General features: G+C 42.5%; 1 protein-coding gene across 8 annotated transcripts in view; it reads left to right on the plus strand.

Annotated features, from left to right (window-relative positions):
* Positions 1-22,055, plus strand: part of EML4 (EMAP like 4) — a 159,378-nt gene that overhangs the window by 77,279 nt on the left and 60,044 nt on the right. For all 8 annotated transcript variants that reach the window (XM_083494222.1, XM_083494226.1, XM_083494221.1 and 5 more), the window contains exon 2: positions 9,010-9,192. In XM_083494222.1, the coding sequence (XP_083350348.1) occupies positions 9,010-9,192 (183 nt within the window). The remainder of the gene's footprint in view (positions 1-9,009; positions 9,193-22,055) is intronic.

Genomic DNA, 22,055 nt, shown 5'->3' on the forward strand with positions numbered 1-22,055 from the left:
TTAAATTTTTTCCTGCTGCTCAAGTGTTTTGTTAGACTTACCTTGTACAGTGGAACCTCTACTTACAACCATAATCTGTTCCGGAGGTCCGGTCATAACTAGAAATGGGGCCTCCCGCTGCCGCAACATGATTTCTGTTCTCATCCTGAAGCAAAGTTCTTAACCCGAGGTACTATTTCTGGGTTAACGGGGTCTGTAACCTGAAGCGTCTGTAACCCGAGGTACCACTGTAAAACACTTTTTTGGGAGTTCTAAAAAATAATAATATAAAGATCTATGTACAGTAGGATGAGCATGTAAGAACTATTCTCCTCCACCCTGTGCACCCCAATGTGCCTACATAGTTTTTCTTTTTCTAATTAAATTTAAACTTTCAAGATGACTTTAAATTATTTGAAAAGTGTCATAAAAGCTATGAAAGGGAAACACAGAAAGAGAGTTAAAGCACAGTAGTGGAGGAAGGGGAAATTACACTGGTCAGAATTGGGTAAAAAAAATACCTTTGCAAATAATAATGTGTTTTACTGAAAGGAAATAAGGAGTTAGTGCAAACGAAGACTAGGGAGATGGCTTTTCACACTCATCAATACATGAACAACTGCATTTTGCACCAGCTGAAGGCTTCAATCCGTTTTCAAGAGCAGCTCTGCCTAAAGTATACAGGAACTTAAATAAAAGATCAAAATCTGAGAGAGGAGTTTGGCTAGCTGAAGCTGGTGAAAGGTACTTTGGGCTGCCACAATCACTACCTCTGAATCCAGCAGTAGTACCAAGTCTTGAAGAGATACCCAGGGTTATATATCTGTACTTTTAGGGGAAGTGTAAACCCATCCCAAATTCCAACCCAGCACTCTGAATCTGCTAAACTATCAAGTTCTCTTTATTGGCCCTTAAACAGCTCATAATGGTACTTGGGCAGTATTTGCAAAAAAAAACCCCTGCCTGGCTATTTACTTCTAGTTCTGAACTAAGTAAGAAAAAGAGTCTTACGCCAGAATATTGCCTGCCCTTCCTCACCCCTGCAGCTTCCCAGAAAGATTGCCTGACTTTTAATGCCTCTTCCTGTCTTGAAGCCTCTCCACATGATTCCCTTCGAAGCCGTGGAGTTTCTCATATGGCACACACTGCTGGAAGCTGGGATCAAACAAGAGCTTTGAAGAACCACTTGCAATGCATGAGTCCCATTGAAATCAACCAGACTTCCTTCTTAGCCGGTGTTTGTGATTATGCTGTTTAGAAATGTTGCTGCTTAGATAAGTGGGCACTGTAACTTTAGGGCTTGGGCATCCTGCCATTGTATGCCCATTGTGCTTAAACTCATTGCTTCAACCTACTACCATGGTTGTTCCACAGAAGCTAATACCTAGGAGAACAAAAAGTCCAGGGAGGAATTCAGTGTTGTGCTAAGGCGATTATTCCGTATGAGAAAGCATTTCCACTTACCAGATGGAATATGATCTCTGTTCCTTCCACCTGCTTGCTGTTCTGGCATTTCAGCTGGCACACACACACACCATGAGCCAATTTCAGGGGAGGGGGGAAGCCCCCCCCCCGTACAAATGGAGGTCCTTGTGCAGGGCTTCTGCAGATGGGACTCAATTGTTGAATCCCACCCATCGTTTGATAACGTGCAGGGGAGTTTCAAGCCAATTGTATGCCTAGTATAATAGCTTAATAGTCTTCCTCAACCTATTGCCCTGCAAATGTTGGTGAACCTGCAGCTCCCATCTGTTCCAGCCAGCATGGCAAGTGGTCAGGAATGATGAGAGTTGCAGTCCATCAGTGGGGGCACGAGCTGGGGAGAAGCTGGCTTAGTGATCCTTGAATAAAACTTGGCTGCAGAATAGTGGCACAGGCTGCAAGGGTCTGTAGTGCTTACCTGTCTATATCTTGTTCATTTCAGCAAGATGTTAACATCAGCATACCACTGGTACCTTTCAATGCTAACTTTATTTAACAATGCTTGTTGTTTTTCTTTTTAAAAGCAACTTTAAGTGGAGCTGGAAGAGCTGATTCAGGTTAATTTTTCTTTTGAGTTGACTTCTCCTTAACAGCAGGATTTTCTTGCTTTACTACCTTGAATGGGAAGAGGTGGGCGTGTTCTGTGCTATTTGCATTTTAAAATTTATGTCTGAACAGCAGTATATTTCTTTGTCTCCTCCTGTGTTGGTTGTTGAGAAATGAAGTTGGTGGTTGTTTTTGTTAGTAGTAGTATTTCACAATACAGTAAAAGAATACAGAAAACAATTGCATGTATAAAAATGATTAAACAATTATGTATATAAAAACAATTTCAAATCCAATCCAGATACCACCTGGGATAAATATCCCCACTTAAAAGGCTTGTTATAAAAAAAAACCAAAAGTCTTCAACAGGCATCTAAAAGACAATAGGGACATGATTGATATACAATGAGAGAGAATTCAGAAGTGTAGGCCTGATTCCTATATTTCGAAAAATGGACTTCCTGATGAACTATTATCTTCAAGATGCACATTCCTGCAGAGCCTAGCAATCAGCTGTGTATATATTGTATGAGACTAACCGTTAGGTATCCTATACCAGCAGCACTTGGAACTTAGCCTGATAGCTAAGTGAGAACCAGTGTAGTTCTTTCAGCAGCAGCATGATATGATGGCAATACGCTGCCCCGGTGAGCAGATGAGTTGCTGTCTTTTGCACTAGCTGCAGCCTCTGGATCAACCTCAAGGGCAGGCCCACACAGTGGGGTAATTGCGGTAATTTGGTATGCAAGGACTGCTTGGACTACTGTGTTCAGGCCATTCTGGTCAGAAATGGCTCTAGCTGTCTTCTCTGGAGCTAGTGAAAGGCTCTCCTAGCCACTGGACGCACCCAGTCCTATCCTCTCGGCAAACTTTAATACTCTGAATAAAAAAATTCCTTCCAGTAGCACCTTAAAGACCAACTAAGTTAGTTCTTGGTATGAGCTTTCGTGTGCATGCACACTTCTTCAGATGTGCATGCACACGAAAGCTCATACCAAGAACTAACTTAGTTGGTCTTTAAGGTGCTACTGGAAGGAATTTTTTTATTTTGACTATGGCAGACCAACACGGCTACCTATCTGTAACTTTAATACTCTGATAAGGGGCAGGGGACAAGGAAACACATGGAAACACAACAGCAGTTGAAGGAGGCAGCAAATTCACATTTGGCCAAGAACTCACTCCCTGGTCAGAATTCTAGTCCCACTGTGTTATAGTGCTGTAGCTGATTCATGAAAGTTGGATATATTTTTTCACACATCACCATGTCAAGAAAGAGTATGATCCATCAGAGAACTCTTACAGCTTGATGCACCCCACTGAAATGAAAGGGCAGCTTTGTGTTGTTATTCACCCCTGTGTCCATGCCCAGGCTCAGTTACATGGAAGTTTTCAGCCATGTTGCATTGCATGGATGGTGCCAGGAGCCTTAACTGGATGGTAATATCTCTACAAGCAGTAGAGATTCAAGCTGATGCCAACTCAGTTATGTGACCAGTGTTCGAAACTCCAATTGTTCTAGGCGCATTTTGAGATAGTGAATTTCATTAGCGTGTGCAGTTTCCGAGCTCTGGGCACACTACTGCGCCTAAGGTTTCAGATTGAAACTGCAGAGTAGAAGGGAAGGAGGACCTTTTTCTGCCTCCCCACTTCCAGCTACTCTCTGAAGACTGGAGAATCATAAGAATATTAGGGGGTGGGCAAGGGAAAGACTAGACCACGTGAAAAATGAACATAATATTTTAGCTGCAGCTCATTCATTTTCAGCTTTGTATTCTTGTTATAAAAAAGCTCACCTAGACATTCTGTTGTTGTGCCCATAGCCTAGGTTTAAGGCTCCTAGCTTTCATATTTCTAACACTGTATGTGGCAGCGCAAAATTGCAACCGACGAATTAGTTAAGTGTACATACTGCCTCTCCTCCCCCCCTGCAAAGTTACCACTCCTGCTCTTTCCTCTAAAGGACCAGCTTTCTATTGTAGAAGTTGCAAGAGAATACAGATCCTGTTGGAATATTGTAAAATTGGGAACTGCTCCCCATAGAGTGCCAATGTGGTGTAGTGGTTAGAGTGCTGGACTAGGACCCAGGAGACCAGGGTTCAATTCCCCTGCTCAGCCATGAAAGACACTGGGTGAGCTGGGCCAGCCACACTCACAGCCTTAGCAAACCTCACAGCGCTGTGTTAAAATGGGGAGGAAGAGAACCACGTATACCTCCTTGAGCTCCCTAGAGGAAAAGTGGGGTATAGGTTTGGCAGATAAATAAATGTGACCTTGTTTCGGGAAGGAAGTTCCTTTAATTTCAGACTGCAGCATGTCTCTGAGTTGGGAGAGGGAATAGTTGCAAACTAACATCAGTGACACAATAAAATAAACATGAGTTCATAAATGAAGAGTCAAGCGTGCACTGTCTTAGATTATCTAGCATAATTACTTCAATATTTTTTCCTGTTCTGTCTTTGAAATGTTCCAGAATTGATCAGGAAATGATGGGTTTAAACAGCACAACTCTGCTTCTGGGCAGAAATGTTCCAGAGGCCACACACCACTTTTTTTTTTAATTGCCAAAGTTTGTTATTGGAATAAGCAAAACATGTTTACTAGGTTTGTAAAAGCTTTCTGTGCTGGTTTGAATAAAACTCCTCCTAGCAGTACTTTGGATTAATAGAGTTTACAGCAAAAGTTGCTATGTGCACACAGTGCAAGTAGGGCACAATTGCTCAGAGATGCATGCAATTGAAGCATGCAGTCATAGACTCTATTTACCCAAGCAGTATTCAAAATTCATTCTCTTTCTCATGTCCTTCTAGTTCACAGTCATTGTGTGGCGAGTCCCCCCCCCCCCAGGAGAAATGAAAACACAGGACACCAAGTATTAGCTTTAATGGGCGAATTAGGCCACAACTTACAGGAATGAGTGGTATTGGCTTAGGCATTGGCCCTATTGACTAGCTGGCTTCAGCCCGATTGCGTGAAGACCGGCAAGGGTTAACCACCTGTGGAGGGAGTCCTGCTGAGGCACATCAACTAGGAGCTCCCCCCGGGTCACTGCTTGGGGGCGTGCCTTAGGCCCACACCTCCACAAGCTTCGGACAGGGCAACGCCTCCCCTCCCCATAGTCCTTTATCGGACTACCCTTAGCAGATTAACTTAACTCTGCTGGCAGATTCCTGCGGGGGGCAGTGAATCACAAAGATCACGATGCAGGGAAAAACATGAAGCCAGCCCATGCCTCTACATAACTCCATCCTTATTTCAGGCACCATTATATCTCAGTATATTGTGATGTTTAGGTGGTGATATGCCGCAGTGTTAAAAACCAGATATTGCCCAGCCCTAGCTTAGAAGCAAATTGCCTTCTCTTGAACATGATTCATATAAAGCTGACTTTGTCCGTTCAGCACACTGTTATCTCCTTGACTGATAGCTGCACCCCCAGGGGTCTTTTCCCACCACGTGCCACCTGAGTTCCTTCTAAGCGGAGATGTCAGGATTTAACCCTTTGGGCTTTTGCGTGTAAAGCAAAGAGAGCCAGTGTGGTCTGGTCTAGTGGTTAAGAGCAGTAGACTCATAATCTGGTGAACCGGGTTTGCTTCTTAGCTCCTCCACATGCATCTGCTGGGTGACCTTGGGCTAGTCACACTTCTTTGAAGTCTCTCAGCCCCACTCACCTCACAGAGTGTTTGTTGTGGGGGAGGAAGGGAAAGGAGAATGTTAGCTGCTTTGAGACTCCTTCGGGTAGTGATAAAGCGGGATATCAAATCCAAACTCCTCCTCTTCTTCCACTGAGTTATGACCCCTTCTCCATGAGCAGGTGCCAGAAGTTCATCTTTCTAAGATGATGTGTAGATGCTAGCTTCCCCATGTTCCAATTTGATTGCTCCTGGGGTACCCTTACATGATGATGATGATCATAACAGCAGCAGCAGCAACAACAACTTATTATTTATACCCCGCCCATCTGGCTGGGCTTCCCCAGCCACTCTGGGCAGCTTTCAACAAAATACTAAAATACAGTGGTACCTCGGGCTACATACGCTTCAGGTTACAGACTCAGCTAACCCAGAAATAGTACCTCGGGTTAAGAACTTTGCTTCAGGATGAGAACAGAAATCGTGCTCCGGCGGCGCAGCAGCAGCAGGAGGCCCCATTAGCTAAAGTGGTGCTTCAGGTTAAGAACAGTTTCAGGTTAAGAACGGACCTCCGGAACTAATTAAGTACTTAACCCGAGATACCACTGTACAGTAATGCATCAAACATTAAAAGCTTCCCTAAACAGGGCTGTCTTCAGATGTCTTCTAAAAGTCTGGTAGTTGTTGTTCTCTTTGACATCTGGTAGGAGGGCGTTCCACAGGGCGGGCGCCACTACCAAGAAGGCCCTCTGCCTGGTTCCCTGTAACTTGGCTTCTCACAGTGAGGGAACCACCAGAAGGCCCTCGGTGCTGGGCCTCAGTGTCCGGGCAGAACGGTGGGGATGTAACCATGACTGTTGCTCTTGGCAGAGGGGAAGACTATCATGGAAGAGAAAAAAAGACAATTTAGATTCTATTCTTCCTCTATTCAACACTAGATGCAAGTTCAAGTAGTTTCTCACCCAGGACTTAAACCTCGGTGGGCTATGTGCCAGGAACAGCAACTCTTTATAGAATCAAAGAGTTGGAATGGGTTCCCAAGGGTCATCTAGTCCAACCCCCTACAATGCAGGAATCTCAGCTAAAACATTCATGACAGATGGCCATCCAAGCTCTGTTTAAAAACCTCCAAGGAAGGAGAGTCCGCCGCCTCTCGTCGGAGTCTGTTCCACTGCTGAACAGTCAGAAATGTATGAGAGATGTTGCCATAATATTTTTTTTAATGGTTTACCAATGTATTATCTTCTACTTGCTGTTAAAACAACCAGTTTTTTTCTGCCACTTATAAAACACACCAAGTAGCTCTGTCGCCAGGAGTACAGCTGCTCCAGACCCCAGGAGGGTGGGGTTGGCACGTGAGATGTAAAATGTTAAACAGTTCTGAAATGTCCGTAACGGCGTGATATTTGCATATGTTTGCAAGCTATTTAAATCCCCTTTAAAGATACACGAAAGCCAGAAATATGTATCTGTTGAATCTGGCTCCTGTTGAAATAGAATCGGGAGTTGGAAGGGCAAATTCTCTAGAACATCCCTAGACATAACAGGTGTTATTCATCCTCTCGCTAATAACCTTTAGAGATTCCACAACTTCTTGACTAGTCTGACTCCCCAGCTGTAAAGCTTTTCCAGCTCAGGCTCTTTATATCGTGTGATGGCCCCCAACTGTCCATTGTATTTCAGCAGAGCTGAATGTATATTAAAGAAAGTGTTCTTGTTACTTTTGTGTCTTGCACATTTTGCTTCTGATAGTGAGCCCAAAATAGCACTTTCCATGCAATGTGGTCACATTTCTGCCACGAGTCGCTAGCACTTCTTTAGATTCTTATCTGTGGAACTGCATTATTGCCGGTTGATTTTGCATTTGTAAATCGGGCCTGTTTCTTCTTTAGTCACCATTGTATTAACTCGCTGATGTAGGTGCTGAGCAGCTATCATAATCCCTTAAAAATATAATCAGTTGATAATTGCCAAATTTAAAAATAATACTGGCAGTGGAACATCTTGTTAAATGATCAACAGTGGGAGATGTGAATCATACACCAATATGAGTAATCTAGAAATAGACCAGTGATACTTTGAATTGAGTCTGTGGTAGCATTCGCTTTAAGTACTGATTCCTGAGTAATTCCATCTTTCGGTTTGTTTCTGTGTGCCTTCATTTGATTATTACAGGAGTGTCTTTAAATGTGTTTCTGTGTTGCTCACTAGCATCATTTACATTCAATATTCTGCTCACGAAGAACACCAGTTGTAACTGGAGCAGGATGGTATGAGAATAGGGGCATGAGCCAGAAATTAATGTTGTTCAGCAGGAAGGATCAGGCAGGTGGTGGTGGGGTTCACTTCCTCAAATTAATGAAACAATAGTGGTTAGTTTCTTTCTATGGCTTGTATCCAGTCTAGCAATAAGTAACAACCCCGTCAACACAAGGAGTTCTGCTTATGCAACAGGACTTCTCACTGCTCGCCATTTAAAACCGTTTTGGGGGTTCACACAACCCCCGGAGCAGATTTAGGGGAGGGGGCAGGGCAGGTGGAGGACAGTTCCCGCTGCGCAAGAAGAAATCCTTGCGCTGATTGAACACTTACTTAGCGGTCCTTTGGATACAAGCCAATGTATTTTTGACCCAGTGACCTCAGCATATTCCAAGGGCAGGTTTTGAATGTCTACTTCATATAAGATATCCCCTAAGATCTCAGATTGTCGTTAATAGCGATGCTCTATTCAAGTTGAGATTCTGCATTTCCAAAGATTAAGATTCTATAGACGGTTCACCCCACTTTCCTGTTCAGGAGCCACCCTTAAAAGAAAATTTTAAGTCTGATGTTTAGAGCAGCTTCAACTCAGCACTGTGTCGGATCACATTTGCGTGGCACTCTACCCGTCAGATAGTCCGCCAGGAGAGGCGATTTCATCAGTTCCTTTTGCAGAGCCCTGCTGTCCTCCTGGAAAGCTGCTTCAGAAGGACAGAGGACCGCCAGCACTGGGAGCTCTAAGGGAAATTGGCAAAATCTAAAATGCCAAACAGTTTTGAAATGCCCATTAGCAGTGAAGCTGTTTAAAGCTGCCCCTGTGTGGTGGTCATAACACAAAGCCATATGTGTTAGAATTAAGCTTCTGAGCCTTTCCTTCTGTCGGGCATTTTTGCTGACTTTACATTCTATACTGTGGCATTGCTTATTGGTGTTAAGTGGACTGGTTATTTTTCATGCCGATTTTGCTGCCTTCCACTTTGGGCACTTTGTATAGAAGGGGGTTGGGGTGTAAACATGACTAATGATTTATTTGCATTTATTTCAAAATCCTGCACAAACAGAGCTTTAGAACGCCGCGTGACTTTCCTTCTGATTATTTCTTTCTTGGCAGATGACAGCATTTCTGCAGCAAGTACATCCGATGTCCAAGACCGCCTTTCGGCTCTTGAACTGAGAGTGCAGCAACAAGAGGATGAAATCACAGTGCTGAAAGCAGCTTTGGCTGATGTTTTGCGGCGCCTTGCCATCTCCGAAGATCATGTCGCATCTGTGAGAAAATCGGCACCGAGTAAAGGTAAGGGAGGCCTCGAGTGCACATGGTTTGGCATTCATTTGGGGGATGTTTATTGATTTAAAAAGAATTTGAGAGCGGTGTACAAAAGCACGAAGGGAAAAGAAAAGCTAATCCACAGAACACATTTTAATAACAATCATTAAAATATAAAGCAAGGCAAAGGCAAAAGAAAACCACACAAATGAACGAACAAACTAAAAAGCAGACTAAAGCAGCCATCAGTTCTTGTAGAAGATTAGTGAAGCTGATTGAGCTTGACCCAATGCACCATAGGAATGTAAAAGGCTGCCTTATGCAGAGTCAGACCATTGGTCTATTAACTCAGTATTGTCTACACTAACTGGCAGCAGCTCTTCAGGGAAACTGAGTGCATTTTTATTAATGTTCCTAATTGTTAATCATAGAATTGTAGAGTTTCAAGGGACCCCGAGGGTCATCTAGTCCAACCCCCTGCAATGCAGGAATCTTAACTAAAGCACCCATGACAGATGACCATCCAGTCCTCTTAAAAATCTCCAGTGATTCAGAGTCTACCACCTTCCAGCAGAGTCTCTTCCACTGTCAAACAGCTCTTACTGTCAGAAAGTTCTTCCTGAAGTTTAGTCAGAATCTCCTTTCTTGTAAGTTGAAGCCATTGGTTCAGGTCCTACTCCCCAGAGCAGGAGAAGACAGACTTGTTCTATCCTCCATGTGACAGCCCTTGAGATATTTGAAAGTGGCTATCATATTTCTTCTCAATAACCTCTTTTCCACGCTAAATGTACCCAGCTCCCTCTATTGTGCCTCACAAGGCTCGGTTTCCAGACTCTTGATCATCTTGGTTGCCCTCCTGCACACATTCCACCTCGTCAATATCCCTTTTAAATTGTGGTGCCCAGAATTGGACACAGTACCCCAGATGTGGTGTGACCAAGTCATAATAGAGTGATACTATGACTTATCTTGACCTAGAATAGCATTAGTTTTGTTTGCTGCTGCATTACAACACTGACTCATTTTAATCTTGCAGTCTGCTAAGATCCCTAGATCCTTTTCACGTGTACTAATGGCAAGCCAGGTGTCCCCCAGGCTTGTTATATCGCTATTGGCATAGCAGTCACTTAGAATGAACATAGGTAGGGTTGATAGAGTGGCTGGGGAAGCCCAGCCAGATGGGCGGAGTATAAATAATAAATTATTATTATTATTATTATTATTATTATTATTATTATTATTAGTCCTTTCCCCAAGGTGCTTACTTAGAGTAGGCTCACTGAATTAGCTGGGTCTTCTCTGAGTATGAGTAACATTGAATAGCATCCTAAGTTCATTGGCTAGAACATGTCTTAGAATCTTCTGTAATTCACCGAAATTCTGTGGCAACTTGCCAGCAGGTTCTTCACAGACAAGTTGGCATGGACGTTCCTTCAAGGCAGAAACTCAGAAAACCACAGACGCGCTTTCTCTAACACAACCTTTCCCAACCTGGTGCCCTCCAGATGCTTAGAACTGCAGTTCACATCAGGCCCAGCCACTTAACACCAATCAGAGCTGTAGTCCAGAACATTTGGAGACCACCAGACTGGAGAAGTCTGCTATAAGAACTAGTTTGTGAGCTGTTTTCAACATGATAATGTTGGAAATGTATGAAGCTGCTCTCTAGCTGGGCAGAACATTTGTCCATCTTTCTCAGTATTGTCTATTGTGACTGTTAGTGGCTCTCTAGAGTCTCATACAGACATCTTTCCTAGCCTACCTGGAGATTTTGTGACCTTTTACATTCAGAGCATGTACTCTACTGCTGAGTTGTGTGCCTTCCTCATAAAAAATATGAGAAAAGCTAGCGCTAGCAATGAAGAAAACAAAGTGTGCGTTTTGGAGGGTGAGGAGAATTTTAAAAGCACCTGTAAAATGCAATTTGCAGATTTTTTAAACAAACAAACAGTAATTTTCTTTTGCAGTCTTGCCACAAATTGGCAGTTACTTCACCTGCATACTATAATATTAGCAATGGCAAGAATTGCCATGCTGCATTGTTATAAAGATTTATTGGCCATATTCCACAGTAAGTGTCTATTGTCATTTGTGGATGCAGTTAATAACTTTTCCCAGAAACAGTTTAGCAGCACCAAGAAAGCTATACTGCAGAGGTAGGTGCTAGTTTCTCATTACTTGCTAATTTGGGTCATTCATCTGGCTCTACCAACAGGATATGAAGGAAATACTTTGCCAGCAAATAATCAAATGCATTTTTGGGCAGGGTACAAAACATCACCATCGTAGCACTAAGTCTGCTTCCTGTACGTATTTGTTCTTCCCTCCCCATAAAATAAAAAATATTAGCAATATTTATTCAGTCTAATGCGAATGAAAATGTTTCAGCTATTGGAACTTCGTAGTTGTTTTGATACATAAAATGGGGAGGATTTACAATACCTCCAGAGCACATGTCTGTACTTAACCTAATGTATGGAACTCCTTGCCACAAGCAAAACTCTACAGTAAATATGTTAGCAATTTCCGAAGATAAGTTAAATATCAGTAAAAAATAAAAACAAAAAGTTAGTAATTCCCAGGTGATTACGCCAAACTCTTACTCCCATCTGCCACCATTTTGTTACTGGTGTGCTTCAGCAATTTCTGCCTTTCTCAGGTGGGTCCTGGGGGCAGAAACCCTGATACAGACCACATCTTGTATTCTTGTGCGTGTTCATCAGTAGGAGGACAGCTGATATTTCATCTGTAACTTGTGGGACATACATGCCACAGTTTAATATATGTACTATAATTTATGCATTGGCTGATACACCATCCACATAGCCTAGTGAACTGATCAGCAGATCCACTGGAAACTGTCTGGCACCTGAGAGCTCCAGGTGAATTTTATTATGTTAAAAGCTTGTAACTTTTATATTTAAAAACCACCCAGGTCTTGTTGGCTTTCTGTAGGCCACCTCCTGGCCAGACACTCTCCTTTGAAACCTATTGTCAGGGAACTGACATCGGAGCCAGAGGTGGAGGGAAGGCTCTCAAGTGATGCTGGAGAGGGACCCAGCAGGGAGAGAGGCAGCTCAGCTGGGGAAGGAAATCAGCGCAACAAATAAAGGGGGGCAGATGGGGGAATCGGCGAGAGGGCTCCAGGACTCTTCGCCGGACACCAGCGGGGAGAGCACGGGTCCTCCGCTACCCACACCCTCCCTGCGCAGAAGACTTCCGCGCAGGGAGAGTAGGAGGAGACTTGGCGTCAAACAACCTTTATGCTGGAAAAGGTTTAAGAAACGCCCACTGACGGATTCTGCTAGCGACTGAGGCAGCCACAAAGTGAAGGGCTGCCCAGACAGGAAAGGTTTAACAAGCCAACTCAGCCAGGAGTGGCGGTTACTTACGCACGAGCAACCCATATTCATTACACCTATGGAAGGGTGTCCTGATATCTTGTCCTCCTATGGGTTTAATAATGTTTTTAAGGTAAGGGCAAGAAGAATAGAGAAACCTCGAATCCTGTTTCCTGGTTTCCCACAGGCACCTGAGGGACCACTGTGAGAACAGGATGTGATACTAGATGGGCCATTGGCCTGATCCAGCAGGCGCTTTTATGATTCCAGGAACCCCTCCCTGAAAACGTTTCACTGTAGTTCTGCCCTCCTGCCCTCACGAAAGTGGGAGGGAAGGAAACAGCCCTCCATTCACAGTTTCATGAATGTGTGGGTTTTGCCACAGCATTATTTAAAGTATCTCTTTTGATCAAGGAGTTAAGCTATTATGTGTGGGGGAGGGGGAAATGGTTATTTAAAAGTACTTTGCATCTAGTTTAAAGCAGGCCAAACAGAATGAATATAATGAGTTGGCTGAAGGCTGTAATCCCACCCAGAAAATGCTTTTGATGAAGTAAGATGATATTATAAGAGGATCCATGACAAGTACATGAAGCAAGATGGCATTTATAAAAGCAAAATTGTTGTTTTAAGAGCCATTAGCAGCATTCTAGTGCCTTTTGTTATTGGCAGCAGTTACACAGAAATTCTTATTCCAAAGCAGAAAAGCATAATAAATGTTTGGGCCATTAATTACAGGAGCAGCAGGCTGTTTCAAGGTCTTAAGAATTAGATGGGTAGCATGAAGTAATCTTGTGTGGAAAGCCCATTCAGCACTGTGGGCCACAATTAAAATATATAATATATGCAAGGCTGAATGCTACTTGGGTGTTGGTTTTTAAATGTAATTGTCTTTACATGAATGCCTTGCTTGCAAAGCCACTCACGTGTTGTTCATGTTATATTCATTCTGCATATGGTCCTTGTTCTGGCAACTTCTTGTAGCAACACAAGAGCTCAGTTCAGACATCACACCAAGCCATGGTTTACATGAACCATAGTTTAGAACCCAAACCATGATTTGTATTTCCAAACTATAAGACAAACCAGAGTTTTGAACTGTTTGTCTGTTTTGGTTTTCCGTCTGCTCAGCTCTTCTGCCTGCAGAAACAGCTGTACCATAGAGACATAATTATGGCTGTGTCTACAGTTTGTCAGTTCAGATGTCAGTCATGGCAACCATACTTAAGATTCCTTTGCCATGGTTTGGCATGATGCCCAAAGGAGCAAAAAAAGAGAAGACAGGTTTTATCTCAGACTGCTTTAAAAACCAGCCATGCTATTTGGCTGATTGGAAGAAATATAATTCCTGTGGCCAGCAATGCTCATGGCAAGCCTTCAGGAAAAAAAAGAGTTCAAGAGAGAACTGACAATTCTGTTTCTATTAGATCCTTAAAAAGCAGATGGGGTTTTTTTCTGAAAGTCTCAGTAAAAGAAGAATTTTATCTTCTGCAGCATCAATGCAGCAAAAATTATTTCTGGAAGCAAGCACATTTTAATTTATCCAAATGTCATTGTGAATTTTGGGTCATCTTATGTAGAAACAATATTTATTTGAAGAAAACTAGAGAAAACTGAATGGATTCAAAATTGATAATACCCTCTCCACTCCACCCCGGAAAACACATAAACAGAAAAGGTCAATTCAGTTATTGGTGTAGATTTTACTACTGTACCTAAACAAAATAAGGTTCAAATACTGTGACCAGGAAAGATACTTGAAGATTCTGAAGCAGCTGTTATTACTTGCACATTATCAATGGAAACCACTTCAGCCATTGTGCATTTAAACTGAAAATATATATTAAAAAATTGGAAGCAGAAATCGTGCAACAGAACATTAATTTGGAGGGGAGGGGAGCTTCCAGAAAACTGTCCGGCAAATCACAGGAGTTGGTCTAGGTCCAGCAATATTTCAAAGTGATTCATGCATGATTAGCCAGTTACCCAAGTCCAGTTTGGGGAATCTTGGTGGCCTGGCCACGGTTCAAGCTACCATCGTGGCTGAGTGTATTGTCTAGAGTCTAGACCAGTCATTTACCTCATTGACTGAACATTGCAGGGCAACAGAGGGCCCTTTAAACTCTTTGGATTGGCTGTACAGCCCAAGATAATCTGCAGGTACTCTGTGAGTCTACCTACAATGCCCACTTATCTCTTGTCAATCAACCAGTTGGAAGGTACATCAATTACGGTCAATTTCACATGTACAAACGTCACATTTCTGAATGTCAGAAACTTGGTCTAAATTGCCTTTCCCCAGTCTGGTGTGCTCAATATGTTGCAAGACTCTAACTCCCATCAGTCCCTGTCAGCATGGCAATGGTCAAAGGTTATAGGGATTGTAGTCCAACAACATCTGGAGGCACCAGTTTGGTGAAGCGTGGATTTTTATTCAGCACGTTGTGTTTCACTGCATCAACAGTTGCACAGCTTTGTTTATTCTACAAGTTTCCTAAGGATGCAGAAATCTGCATATGCAAACCAGAAACCTACAGTTTCCGTTTCCTTTCTTCTCTTTTATCGGTTGCCTTAAAATGGATGTGTATGCATTCTGTGAAGTACTGAACTGGAATGTTGGGACGAACAAACAAATATGGAAGGAACAAAGTGCTAAGTTCAGTTTTATTTCCTCATTCATACTGAAGGATTGTTTCATCATATGCTGAAGACTCAAAGTCTGTTTCTTTAGGGGTGATTTTTTTTCAGTACTGAGTGTTGTCTTGTTTTGTTATGCTGAAATAATTTTAATTAATCTGTCTTCACCCTCTGTTTGTTTAAGTACATTTTGTCTTCCGTGTCCTTCTCAAATCCCATGACTTTTCAGTTCCACCTGCATGCAGTTGACATCCAGGTCTACTGCTCTCTCTTTCACTAACCCAAATTATCCCCCTCACCCCAATTCTACGTCTCTGGTATTTCTGCTTTGTTGCTTTGTTGTTGTCTCAAATGCAATCTGTGCAAGACTGAGCTTCCCTTAGTTTCTCCCAAGCCTTCTTCTCCTGTGCACATTCTTTATCAATTCCTTGGCATCCACCCTGTGGAACAAGCACACAGCCTTGACTTTAGCTTTGATTGCTTTCTCTCTCTTGCTTTCATTACCCATATCCAGTCTGTTGCCAAAACGTGTAGCTTCTTCCTTTTACAGCACTGCAAAAATATGGCCCTTTTTCTCAGTCACCTCAGCAAAAACTCTGGCATCCTAGCACCTAGACTACAGTAATCTTTTCCTTTCCTTGTTATTCTCTTTCATTGTTTCATCCTGGTCCCTCCCCTTCTATCCAGCGCTGTCCTAAAAAAACAGTTTGCAGAGACCTCTCTTTTTTCTTTGATCATACGACACACTGTCTTAAATGCCTTCACTGGATTTCTGTCATCTGGATCCAGCACAATCCCCCATGTCCTTGCCTTCAGAGTTCTCCATGGTCTTGACCCAAGTCTCTCAGCCCTTGCATCCCAATATATCCCTGCACCTGAGCTTCTCTCCTCCAGTTCTACCATCCTCCAGTGGCTGAGGATCTCTTTCTTCCGCCAAAAGGCTTCATACTTTTCTTTCTTGCTGCCTGTACGCTTGGAACTGTCTCCCAGAACACCTGTCTTGCTTTCTTCACATTTTCCACGAAGACCTAATGTGTAACTGAGCTTGCAAATAAGCCTAAGTAAGTGTAATTGAAATACATTGCTATCAATGTGCAGATGACATGCATCTCTGTTACTCCTTTTCATCTGTGTCAGGGAAGCGAAGTGTCTTGGAAGAGGGCAAGGAGCTGAATGAGTGCTAATAAATTGAAGCTTATTCCAGACAAAACAGGTGCTCCTGGTTAGAAGAGAGGCAGATTCTGGATTTGTTTTGGGATGACTTTTAATGGATAAAACTAATTAGCACAAGGATTTCTGTCTGTGCAATGGGACTTCCGCTCTTTGTCCAATCTCACCCCCCACCCCCTGTTCTCCTTTTGCTTAAACCCTTTATTTTGGATGGGGTGTTAATCCCCTTGAAAAATCAAGTTTATAATCTGGAAATGATCCTGGATTTGGGGTGCCTTTTAGTCTTCTAAATTTGCACTTAGATTAAAACCACAAGGTGATCTCTTAATAGGTATTTAAGAGCTAGTGTGTTGTAGCAGTTAGAGTGTTGGAACAGGAGCTGGGAGATCATGGTTCGAATCCCCATTCATCCTTGAAATTGACGGGGGGCCTTGGAACAGTCGCTACCTCTCAGCCTAACTTACCTCAAAGGGTTGTTGTGAGGATAAAATAAGGAGAACTGCGTACGCCCCCTTGAGCTTCTTGGAGAAGAGGCAGGATATAAATGAAATAAACAATTTTGAACTCCGACCTTCCACAGGTGTACTTTTTTGTAGTATTTTTTCATGAAGAAATTATTTACACATGATAGGTTCCTATATATCCCTACCAGCAGAGGTTCATGCAGGTGTGCATTATGCAGTGGGACAAACGGAGAGGCAGATCAGCAGCATCTCTTGTTCCTGCTAGGATGTTTTGCCTTCTGGAAAGTCTCGGAATGTCAGCATTTCATGACTTTTCCCTTCACACTACAAAATGTTGGCACTTGCATAGTATGCCAGAAAACGACAACCTGAAAGCAGCGGAGGAGGAGAAGGAGGAGGAAGGTATACTCTGGCGCTTGTGGCTGCCAACGAGATAGATTGCACCACAGCTGGTGTCTGGGAAATGCATTAGGACCTCATAGGGTGTCAAAATATATGTAACATAAGACTGCAGGCCCGGACTGCAAAGACATGTCCACAGCACACACAATGGCACTAGTTAGAGACTGCTTGGATTAAGCCTGCATTTGAAGGGCAAGATGAAGGCTACTGCGCCCCCTCTGAAAAAGCTGCTTCCAGGCTGAAAGCCTAGCGTAATGCATCTGACCCCAGAGGAAGATAAATGGACCAGCCTCTCTTGCTGAACGTGGAGGCAAAGAGCTGAGAGTTGGCTTAGATGGAATCTCTAATGGCGAAAAATTCTTTGCGCTCTGTGTGCGGAGAATAGGAGAGTATAAGAATGTGATATGTTATCTGTCTCCCACATAAGCACCGTTTCTGGAGATGCAAATGTGTGTCACAGCTGGATGGAATTGTCTTACAGGAGAAGTACAGCCAGGGTTCAGTTTACATTTGAATGAATGTACAACTTTTGTAGCGACTTTGAAACTAGATGGCTCCCCCCTTCTTTTCTTTCTTTTTTTTAGAGAATTTCCTGTAATATCAGCTAGAAACAGAATCTTTACATGTTGATTTGGGGAATATGTTGACAAATAACCAAAACCTTTTTTGAGTAATGATTTATGGTGCAGATTTACCCCCCTGCAAATTGCGGTTTTAAAATGAAAAGATCTCTCCCCTTCCTGTTGTTCAGTTTCCTTTCTTTATGTGCTTTAACATTGCCTTATCAGTACAAAGGCTGTACCAGAAGAAGAAGAGTTTGGATTTGATATCCCGCCTTTCACTCCCCTTCAGGAGTCTCAAAGCGGCTAACATTCTCCTTTCCCTTCCTGCCCCACAACAAACACTCTGTGAGGTGAGTGGGGCTGAGAGACTTCAAAGAAGTGTGACTGGCCCAAGGTCACCCAGCAGATGCATGTGGAGGAGCGGGGAATCGAACCCGGTTCACCAGATTACGAGAATATAATAATTTATTATTTATACCCCGCCCATCTGGCTGGGCTTCCCCAGCCACTCTGGGCGGCTTCCAAAAGAATATTAAAATACTATAATACATCAAACATTAAAAGCTTCCCGAAACAGGGCTTCCTTCAGATGTCTTCTAAAAGCCTACCGCTCTTAACCACTACACCACACTGGCTATTGCTAACCAGAGTTTTCATTCTTAACCAGGGTGCGTACCCCGGTTTCAGATGAAGATAGAACTTCCTCAAAGTTTAGAAGGGAAGAAACTGAGGAGTCTTGAACCTGCCTCCTCACCCTTGTGGGGAACCCCTGGTTGTCTTCTGCATTGAGTTTAATTATTTTCTAAGCAGTCACTCAGAATTAGCATTTTGCTAACATTTAAATTGATGAGAGGGAAAGGATTTTGCACAGATTTTTGGAAACTCCCCAGTATTTTCTAAAGAATTCCGTAAATAATGCACAGGGAGGTTTTATGCAAGCATTTCTTGATCTGACCTGTGTTGGATTTGAGAAGCTGGTTAAAGCCACTCATTGCAAATGGATCTTGCAATGGAGAATTACTGGTGGTATATTTTATTCTTAACTGCTCCTAGATGCTAGAGGTCGGTGGCCATTTAGTGGCTTCAGAGATGCTCCCAGAAGCAATGGGATGGATAGTGCCAGAGTGCTTCTCTTTGGATTTCTTTTGTAATGACATGGAGAGATAAGTGGATACCAGATGCTTTGGACACTGCCCAGGAAGTATGAAAAGCGGAAGCGCTTCTCATTCCCACTTACTCACAGCTGCTGTTTCTATTTTAATGTAGAAGAGCCTACATTTGTTTCCCTTTTGAAGAAATTATTTGTGAACGTAATAAAAAAATTCCCTTGATTATATTTTTCAGCGAGTATGAATTATGAGTAAAATGATGGACTTCTGATTAAATGTGAAAGATGCTTCAATTTTTGTTTTTAAAAATTATTCATAGGATGAGTTTTGCATTAACACACATATAGAGGCCATCAAGTTCAGATAGGGAGTTGGGGTGGGGAGATGATATGAAACAGACAAGTTAATCAACAGTTTATGTGCCTACAAAATTGAGTGTTGTGAAGCATGTCACAAAGAAAATAACAGACCTGACAGACCCTGTCCCTACAAAACTCTCACTCTCTCAACTGACAGGATCACACCAACTATCTTAACCGTATGTCATGCACAGTGCCCCCTGATGTCTGAGTGCACAGTGCAGGTATCTGTGCAAAGTCTTCTGGAATCTAGAAGGGTTCCAGATTTTGTGGACACCGTCATGCATACAGCTGTATATGTGAAAGCTTCCACATTGCAGACATGCTAAATGTGTAGGCATCAGGAGGTGAGGCAAGCTAGCATTTGCTAGTAAAAGCTAGTCAGTATGGCTGATCTGTTCATGCTCTGATGGAACATGTGCTTCTTATGAACAGTGCTAATATTTTTAGTTAATCTGTGGGGTTGGTTGGACCATCAGCCACTCATGGTAGACAGCATATCAGAAATTATGAATCATAGGCTGGAGCAGTACAGTCATACTTACTTTATGATAAAGCTAGAGAATCTCATATCCCACCCCGTGCATTGAGTTTGTGGATTTGTAAACATTAATTAAGGAAAGCAAACAAGTACATTTTACACCCCCGAATATACTTTTGGTGTAGCAGTTTTTCATTAAGGAATGCAATGTTACTATTATGCATGTGCATTGGCGCTAAAGAATTATTAAAGTATAGTAATAGCCATATTTATAACATATGTTACGTATCAGGGCAGTTGGGGATTTGGATGGCAGATTTGTAGCAAAGTGGAAGCTTTAGGGTATGAAAAGTGAGGTTTGGTTTTTAATAAAGTCATTTAGTGCGTAGCCACGAGGTACTGACAGCTTTATTTCCCTTTTCTTGCCTCACCTTCATTATGTATGACCACCCGGTTCCCTTAATCTCTGTCAGTTCTATCCCGACTCTTCTTGATCTTTCTTCCAGTCCCGTGGCACTGAGCTGTCTTAAAGCTTCCAAGGGTTCTCATAGTAGCTTTCTAACGTACCCTGTAGTCCTCCTGTCTGTAATTTTTCTGTGTATCTAAAAATGCATATTCACCGTTGTTCTCTAATGGCAACCAGTGCTACCCATAACAGCTTGTAGCCTGCAAGTTCTTCTCTGGGTGCAAACATTCTCAAGTTGTTCTAGAGTGAAGATTGTAAGATTCAGGTTAGTTCAGACTGTGAAAAAGAAACAAACAAACAGTATTTATTTATTTTATCTCTTTGCAAAAAGGATTGTGGAAAAAGAACGTTTTGGTAGTTTTACTGTTTTTATTGTTCATTCCTTACAGTTATATTCATTTCATGATAAATTCCATTTGTCTTCAATGTTCCTTTTTGTTGCTTTTCTTTGTACTTAATTTCAGGGGGAGTATAAGAGGCAACTAAATGATGTCTGTTATTTTTGGTGCTTTTCATTTATTGACATGGAACATTTCACATCGCCTTACCTTCCATAGCATCAAACGTGCCAAATTTCAGACTGGCAGATCCCTCTTTTCTTACAGATAATTAAAACTGCCATTGCAGGCACAGTGTTAACTCTTTTCTAAACTGAGAGGGGAAATGGGGCAGGTAGGGAAAAGCACATTGTGAAATAGATTTTAAGAGCTTAAAGGAACTATAAGGTAATTGAGAAGCTGGATTTTTTGTGAGGACAAAGGCAAAGCCCAGCGGAACCCACAAATGTTCTGTTTCCCAAAGAGCAATGTTCATGCATTCTTGCAACAAAATTAGCCTTAATCTTTCTCTAGCCATTTCTGTTCTCTGATTATGTGCCTGTAGGAGCAACATAAAAGGTTTAAAGAGGGCTTTGTCTAAATCTATGTTATCTTTCATTCACACACACATACTTGACAGGTTTTTAATGAAAGGGGTCTCTCAAGCTTGGCAGATATTATTCTATGAAAATTATCAGAATGGAGGTGGAATCCATTATCTGTGGAAGACATTTTCACTACTTTGATCTCCAGCAGTTTGGCTCTAATCCTCATTGCCCAAACACAGGATCTCATTTTACATTCAGCTTGCATCTGGCTCCTGTCCTGAGCCAAAAGATAAGTCCGAGAGCTAGTCTAGCTGTAATGGTTCGTTCTGGTTTGGCAATTTACATGCAGCATAAAATCAGATGGTTGTATGTATAGTAAATGCAAAAATGTTACTGCGTTAGGGCTGTTTGAGATAACTAAGTTCCATATTGACTTTCATAAACACCCCCTGCAGTGGTTACACAAGCTGGATTGCTCAGAGCATGGTGAAGGTTGCAGTTTTAATCCTCGTAAGGAACAGCTGCAATATTCCTGCATTTGCAGGGACTAGAGGGTCCTCAGCGTCCTTTCCAACACTTATGATTCTATGATAGATGCACATGGTCATTTGTAGTGACTAATGCAAATGGAAAGCGTCACCAAGACATTGTAATATTGATGTCATGTAACATATCATTCCAGAGGGCTGATTTGTCTGTATGAATGCTGCTGACACTCAACAGAGCTTAGCCAGGTGTAGAGCACCTTCTTACCTGAAAATCCCCTTTAGAATAATGACTTGGATCTCAGCATCCTTGGATCATGCTTCTCATCTTGGAACTTCCCCACCTTCCATCCAGAGTCTGTTGGATCAAGCCCAATGGCTCATCTATTCCAGCATCCTGTTCTCATAGTGGTCATCCAGATGCCTACAAGTAGAACTTGAGTGGAAGATCACTGTCCTTTCTGTAGTTTCCAGCAACTCCGACCATGAAGATGGAGCATAGTCATTGTGGCTAGAAGCCATTGTGATAGCCTTAATCCCCCATGAAT

The sequence above is a fragment of the Podarcis liolepis genome (genome assembly GCF_965112155.1).
Source record: "Podarcis liolepis genome assembly, chromosome: 3".
In the NCBI taxonomy this organism is placed as follows: domain Eukaryota; kingdom Metazoa; phylum Chordata; class Lepidosauria; order Squamata; family Lacertidae; genus Podarcis; species Podarcis liolepis.